This window comes from Crocodylus porosus, unplaced genomic scaffold, assembly GCF_001723895.1.
Source record: "Crocodylus porosus isolate Cpor-Errol unplaced genomic scaffold, CroPor_comp1, whole genome shotgun sequence".
Taxonomy (NCBI): Eukaryota; Metazoa; Chordata; order Crocodylia; family Crocodylidae; genus Crocodylus; species Crocodylus porosus.
In genome coordinates this window covers 1993204-2001008 of record NW_017728935.1, presented here as the reverse complement: position 1 = coordinate 2001008, position 7805 = coordinate 1993204, and the positions used below count along the sequence as shown (strand labels likewise).

The following is a 7805-nucleotide window of genomic DNA, read 5'->3' as shown; positions in this document are numbered from 1 at the left end:
CCTTTATTAAACAAGGTTGGGGAATCACAGGCATCAGCAATAAAACTGCAAGTGGAAGGGCTGACTTCCCAAAAAGCCTCTCCTCCTTCTGGCCTCCTGGAGGTGGGGAAAGAGCTTTGCACAGTGTACAACCAAGCATCTATATGAAAATTTATTTACATCGTTACTCAGCTTGTCCCTGGGCTTTATGTAGCCAGTACAACCGGAGTGATGAGTAATAAGGATTCAGCACAAGAACAAGCCAAGGGGCACAATATGTTTGATCCAAGACAGCTTTGAACCTTTCAGTGCCAAGGTTTGGTTGTCAGGTTGGGCCTGATTTTCAGAAGGGCAGAGCCACTGACTTCAGTTGAAGCTGGCTGCTCTCAGCACCTCTGGAAATCAGGGCCAAGATGCAGTTTCATAGTTTCTAGGGTCGGAAGGGACCTGAGCAGATCATCGAGTCCGATCCCCCGCCATGGCAGAAAAGTGTACTGGGGTCAAACGACCCCAGCAAGGTGTTCATCTAACCTCCTCTTAAAAACCCCCAGGGTAGGAGCCTGCACCACTTCTCTTGGAAGTTGGTGCCAGGCCCTAGCCACCCTGACTGTGAAATAGCGCCAGTTGTCCTGGGCTGGGAAGGAATCAGAGGCTCTAGAGTGCAAATGCTTTGGACCTCTAAAGATGGAGATAGAGCTTCTCTATTTATAACTAATGGTACTTCACACAGGATCAGTGTCTGGGTTGGGGGGGGGGAATGGGGCAGAGAGCAAGAGGCCCATGAAGAGGGTATGCAAGGCCTAGAAAATCTCAGGCATGTGCACATGGAGGCCAATGGTTGTTAATGGCACTCGGCTGCTCTCAGGAAGGATTGGACCTTCTGACCATGCAAAATGTAGCACAACCTGGGTCTACCAAGCATGTAAACTGTTGGCACAGCACCATCAGGGCCAACTGGTATGAACTGGTGCAGCTCCACTGACTCCAGCAAAACTACTCTGATTCATACCAGCTGGGGACACTGGCTGGTGGTTTCTGATAGCGTTCACATGGGTCAAGCATGGAGTCCATGGGATGGCGAAGGGGGAGTTCTGGAGGCACCGTAGCCTTGTAAGGGGTTCAGGTATCTGAATGGTTTCACCTTGGGCAGGTGCCACACACCCTCTGTGGGTAATGTGTGAAGCCAGGGGATGGCATTTGCAACCAAACCCCTCCAGACCATGCTGAATGTTGACTCCAAGCTAGCTACGTTCTTGGGACCAAATATGCCTAGAGTGGCCTCTGTTTTCTAGGTGTCCCAGGTCATGACACTGTCGGCCTGATTTTCCCTAGGCAAGGCCTGAGCATCTGCAGCCACCCAAAGGCACCGTGGATGCTTAGCACCTTTGGAAATTAGATATCAGCTCCCTCCCAAAACAGAAGGCCCAAGAACCCCTTAGGGGAGATGTGGCCCTTCCCTGTCTATCCCATGGACTCCCCCTCCCTCACCCTTGGCACAGAAAGCAGAGGCTGCTTAAACTTTCCCCAACTAGTACAGCTCCGTGCAGTTCACCCACAGCCCTCCCCAGCTCTGGCTGCTCCTTGGCTTCACCATATTTTCACATTGGCTTCCTCCACGCCTGCTTGCCTCTTGCCGTATCGCAGGCCAAATGAGTTCCAGTTGTAGGTGGAGAGATCCTTCTCCCGGTCCACCAGCAGCGACCTCTGAGGTGCAGCATTCCCTCTTCTCCGGAACAGAGAGATGCCTTCCCACAGCTGGGCTGGGCTCCCCCGGCGCCGGCATGGGACAGCTGGCATGGATTTCAGCTCTGTCTTCCCAGGGCTGGGCTTTCTCTCCAAGCAATGAGTGGGGTTGGAATGGACACCTACAGCGAAAGGGAGAGAGGGAGCGTTAAGAAGGGAACGGGCCTCACCGTAGATGCAGGGTTTTTGGTTGTAGCCATGTTGGTCTAAGGACATAGGCAAAGCTTCTTTGGGTAGAAGCGATATCTTTTATTAGACCAACTGAGTAGTTGGAAAAAAGTTCTCTGCAAGCTTTTGGGCACAAGCACCCTTCTTCAGGGAGTCTCTGCTCTTCTGAGATGAGCAAATGAGCACTGGGCAGGACCTCTGAGGTAGGGCCATCTCTTTGCTGTGTGGCTGAACGGCCCCTAGCTTAATCCACAATGTGCTACCCTAGTACAGCTAACTCAGAAGTTTCCATGTGATTCCAGGAAGATTTAAATCTTCTTGGCCAGGTTTTCAGAAGATTGAACCTCCTGCTTATCATCATATTGCTTATGATAGCATCTAAGGGCAAACCAAGTGGCAGGCCTCATTGGGTAAGGAGCTGCACAAACACCAAGGAAAACCATTAAAAAGAGTTTGCAGATGCCTAAATAAGGACCCATTTTTCAACAAGTGCGGAGACCTGTGTTTCTGAAAAGTGGGCTCGAATGGTGATAATCTAGATTCAAGGGCAGTGGTGCCCAACCTCTGCTGGCCCATGGACAACACTGGGCAAGTGCCATATTAGAGGAACATCAGGCTGAGCTCACTTTAAAATTACCCTTGAGGCTGTGGGTAATGTTGGAGGGTCTTGAGGGCAGCACATTGGGACCAGTAGCTTAGGAGCTCATTTTTCATGGGTGCTGACCACCTGTAGGTCCCATCGATTTTAACTAAAATCAGGATGCTCAGTACCTTTGACAACCAGGGGCAAGGGGAGAACATGAAATCAGAGCAGACAAGGTAACCATGTTAACACATTTTCTAATTTTTAACTGCCTGTTTGTTCAGCATCCTCCTCAAGCTGGCCCTAGCTTCTAGTGCTTGTCATAATACAATAATAACAATATACTGCATCGACCTTTAGGCTTCAGAGTGTAAGAAGAGCATCAAGCTTACTGTAGCTCCATTAGCAACAACCTTTCTTCCTCTAAAGCACTGCAAGCTAAGATAATTGAGCCCTATGGATGATTACACTGATAATGTCTGTGATCTTCAGCTAACCCTCTTGTCTAAACATAGAGCAATTTGGGGGCATGTTATCCCAGAAGTGTGAAGCAGCTTCTCCATCCTCTTTTTTGGAGGGATGGATAGACAGACAGATACCCTTCTCAGTTTGTTAAATAACTCACATAAGCCCTTGGGGATATGTAACCCCTTCAGCTCCATGGGGGCACCTTTAAATGCAAGAAGTCCAGGGGCTGCAATGCTACCTGCATCCTGGGGGCTCCAGCTGGAGACGTATCTTCCCATTGGTTCCTCAAAGAGGACGGTGAAGAAGAACAGAAGCAGCAGTGTGGAGCTGAAAGGATGCATCCTGGGAGGGTGCAGACCTGAAATACCAGACAGGGATGAAAAGAGCACAGAGAAAGGGATTATGCCAACCCAATGGGTGCTTCTCCCAGCCCCAGCATTGCTGTTCTTGACTTATTACACAAGGTTTTTAAAAAGGGCAATGCCTGGCCCGATCCTCCTCTTGGTGAAGGAAGGGCACTTGGGCATGGTGTAAACAGGGATGATGAGCGTCTAACTCGCACATCTGCCAGCTGCCTCTTGCACCCATTTCACACAGAATGGTGAGTAAAATAAAGCATTGGGTCCAAGTGACAACATGCTCAAACACTGGGGTTAGTAAAAAAAGGAAAGAGAGAGAGATGCACAGAGAGGGAGAGACACAGAAGGAGAGAGAGAGAGATTGCAACAGGAATCTCATTAGATCAACACCAGGGATGATCCTGCCTTGAGCAGGGGGCTGGATAGCCCTTCCAGCCCTACTTTCCTATGATCCTAAGAACCAGCAGTGCAAGTAGCCATGCAAGCCCTTAATTATTCTTGCCATCACTGGAAGCTGTGGATCTTTATCACCATGTAGGGTCAGGTCCCAACACACCTTATCATTTGGAGCTGCACGAGTGCAGGACTTCGCTCTTCAGCTAACACACCTGGGAGGAGAAGGTTCCCTGCGCAGCCTTGTTTCAGGTGCATACGCACTGAACAGCGAGTGTCCTGAGTGCCGCTGGACTCCAGACATAGCTTCCTGCTGGCATTAACAAGGAGACTGACCTGCATCCCATGAAAAGTGGGCCTAGCTCATTGCGTTGGAGAGACTCTTCCACACAAAACAAAGCTAAGCAGAGACAAAAAGGATGCTGCGACCCCTCATTCCCCGGCTATTCTGTTCCACTGCTAATAGCGGATAAAGAACAGATCGACTAGGCGCAGCCGACAGTATGCTGAGCCTGTGAGCGAAGGACGGCAGGGTAGGGGAATGCCGGGGTCAGCAATGTGCCTGGCCAAACCTGAGAGAAATGGGAATCAAACCCACCCTGCATCTCCCAGACTTGTAGGGGTGTGATCAGTAGTTCAACAGATTAATGCCAAAGAAAGCTATAAAGAGCTTCCTTCTTTTGTGAGATTCAGGGAAGGAAGGAGGAGGGAAAGGCGACAGTTGTGGTGTTTCTGTTGCCTCTGTCCCCCTCTCAAAGGGTGCTCACCAGCCCCTGCTACATTAGCCTCCTGGTAACTTGTGTGCCCAGATCCTCAGGTGATACCTAGTTCTCTGAGCCTGGGCATTTGCTGCACTGGTGAGCCCAGTGTGGTTTTTCTTCCACGACAAGGGCTCTTTGCTGATACTGCTGTACAAATAATAAGTAACACCAATAAGAGCAATCACACCCCAAGTTTTCAGTCCAGCACTCGCTGCAGGCACAAACGACACCCAGCTCAGCTGTACAAAAGAGCCTCCTTCACCCGCAGAACCTCGCCAGGCTCCAGGAATGAAGTTAATATTCTTTTCAAGTCACTCCGAGTCCTCAGGTCCAGTGTCATCAGGCTAATACTGTAATTTCCCCTCACACATTTTATCTCTAACCTGCTGCAGGTCACAGCAACAGATTACTATTATTATATATTTATAAAGAGCTGCTTATCTGGAAATAGCAGGGCTCTGCACCCTTTTAATTTATTACCCTTCCGCTCTCAAGAAGTCAAATGATCTATTCAAGCTTCAATTCCAAGAAAATGGCCCTCCTTTCCTGAGAAGAGTGATGCTTTTGCTCCCAGTGAAATATGCTTACTTTTAATGTTGGTCTGATCTGAGCAAGTTCATTTATTACCGGGGGGAAAAAGAGCCTGGAGATATAAAGTAGTTAGGACAATCTCTTCCCGTGCAAGAACACTCTCAACTTAACTTACATGCTTTTATTCCTCTTTGGGTCTTTTTGTTCCTGGAGAGTTATAATGAAATTCATTAGCAGGATAAATGGACCTGAACAGAGCTCTGCAGGTTTCTGGCTAGGCTGGTTTTGGTACCCAAGATAGCTCATTGAGAACAACATATTTATATTGTTATCACACATACACACACACCTCTGTGAATTGGATGTTGGAGACATTTACTGGACTAACAGACCCTGAAACATGCAGTCCTCTCCTGGCCTGTTTAAGTACTGGAGGTGCAACTGGTGATGCTATAAGGAAAGACCTAGCTGCGAGTGAAATCCTGGCCCCGCTGAAATTAATGGGTTTTTTCTCTTTACTTAAACTCATCTAGGATTTTACTCAAACCATTTCATTTTAGACCTGGATTGCGTCAAAGCTGCCCGTGCAGTTGCAGTGCCTCGATCCTGGTGGAGAGCATTACACTGAGATAAACCGGAGCGGCACGGGACTGGGACCCAGGAGACCCAGGCTGTTTACATCTCTACACTAATCCTAGGATTCAGATTCAGTGGCCTTTTCATCTCTGCTAATGGCAGCAACACAAGGAGCCTGGGGGACATGTGCTCCCTTCTGCCCCGGCAGCATTAAGCCCGGTTCTGAATTGCCTTGCTCTGAGCAGTGTTAGATGCCGTAGCCACTTAGCTACCACAGGTACACAAGAAGAGGTGTCAGAATAAGTGGGTAGACAAGGATCAAGGCAAGCTCCTGTCTTTTCCTGTGCCTAAGTCTTCCCATCTTTTGAATGGCTTGGGAAAACCTCCGAGAGGAAACAATGCCCGCTGCAAGAGGCACGATTCCTCCCCACCTGCCACTTCAGCGGTTATGGTTTTTTGACCACGTGGTCTATTCCCTGGAACGCAGTGAAGCATCCCCCACAATGTAGGGCACGTTGGGGTTTCAATGCCTCTGTGAAAAGCTAACTAAAGTTTCCAGCAGGAAGAATGGAAAAGAAATAACTGAGGCTGCCCACTTACCTCAGCTTCTCTTGGACGTTGGTGCAAAGAAAAGGCAAGCAGTCACTCTCTCCAGTCGTCCCACTAGGCAAGCAGCTGCCCGGCTGTTCAGATCTCTCTCCACTACTGTACCAACTTCTCTGTTTTATTGTATCAGCCGGCTGTGATGTCAGCCTCTGCCTTCCCCGTCGACCCTCCGCTGCCAATTTCATTTCAAAAGATTCCCCATTCTCCTCCTCTCTGGATCGCTTCTTGCCACAATGTGCAATTAAACAATAAAGCACTTTAAACAGGGGAAGACAATAGATCCATCTCCAGGCTTGGTCTTCAACTGGGGTCTTGCCATTTAATGGGGTTACACTGATTCAGCCCCAGCTGGGGATCTCTTTGTTTCTAGTTTCTTCTCCATTTCTTTTCTCTTCCCTCTCGCAGGGCTTGGCCACATGTCGAGCTGCAATAATTCGTCATAAGCTGCAATTTTCAACCACTGCTGCTCAACTCTTGTAGAAGGCTGTGTAGATGCTCTTATTGTTGTTCAACTGAAGTCAAGCATCCTAAAGCTAAAGTGCGATAAGCCAAAAGGAGAGTGTCCACACAGAGCTTTGCACCAGTTCACAGGAACATAGAACTAGAAACGGCCTCTTGGGCTATTGAGTCCAGACCCCGCATTTGCTTGTCTGGGTTAATGAAACAATGACCAATTTTATTTATAGATTGAAGCTTCCTTCTCCCACCTCTTGTTTATCCTGTTGTTTTCTCTCTCATTAGGATCTCCATGTAGACTTTTACCAGCTTAGCCTGGGGTATGAATTTCAGCTAAACTTCTGCAATCCCCTGGATGATCCCCTAACCTTAGGATCCCCTAAGCTTGTATGAAGCTCAGTCTACACTAAAACCTTTACTAGCATAGTTGTGCTAATTAAGAGTGCAACAGGTAGAAGATGATTCTCAGCTAGGAAGGGAGGTGGGGTTGCTTGTATAGTCCTACAGATACCAGTACAGCTTTGCTTGTAAAGCTATTTCAGAAAATGCTTTTAACTGTGGACAAACACTAAGAATGGCTTATTCTAGTTCAGCTTAAACTCAATTGGAAACAGAGGGCGTGTCTACACAAGACGTTTACTGAGCTGTAGCCTAATAACACTGCGCAGTAGCATGCTGGTCAACAACCATGCTAATAAGCTACTGTGCAGTGTTATTAGGCTACTGTGCCGTAACCGTCACAAAAAACCACATGCTGGCGCTACCGTGCAGTAAAGGTTAGTTACTGTGCATTCAGTTATTACTTCATTAACGAAGTATTAAACTAAATGTGCAGTAACAACAGAGCATCAGTGAATGGGCCAGCAGGGGAGATTATGCTTAGGGGCAATCAACACGGGTTCATTAGCGGCAGGTCCCATCAGACCAACCTGGTGGCCTTCTACGATCAGATCACCAAATCCTTAGATGCAGGGGGAGCAGTGGACATCGTCTTCCTGGACTTCCAGAAGGCCTTCGACGCTGTCTTTCACCCCATTCTCATCAAAAAACTGGGGGACTGTGGTGTCGACACCCACACAGTCAGATGTGTCGCCAACCGGCTGGAGGGCCACACCCAGAGAGTGGTGGTGGATGGGTCATTTTTGACCTGGAGGGAGGTGGGCAGTGGGGTCCCCCAGGGCT

At 48.5% G+C, this 7805-nt stretch overlaps 1 protein-coding gene across 1 annotated transcript; it reads right to left on the bottom strand.

The window, feature by feature from the left end:
* Positions 1-606: 606 nt before the first annotated feature.
* KISS1 (KiSS-1 metastasis-suppressor) lies at positions 607-6708 on the bottom strand. The gene is made up of 3 exons (XM_019546508.1): positions 6162-6708; positions 3180-3299; positions 607-1844 (listed from the first exon to the last, which is right to left on the bottom strand). The coding sequence occupies exons 2-3, from the start codon at positions 3280-3282 to the stop codon at positions 1567-1569; spliced, it is 381 nt and encodes a 126-aa protein (XP_019402053.1). The 5' UTR covers positions 3283-3299; positions 6162-6708; the 3' UTR covers positions 607-1566.
* Between the last annotated feature and the right edge of the window lie 1097 nt (positions 6709-7805).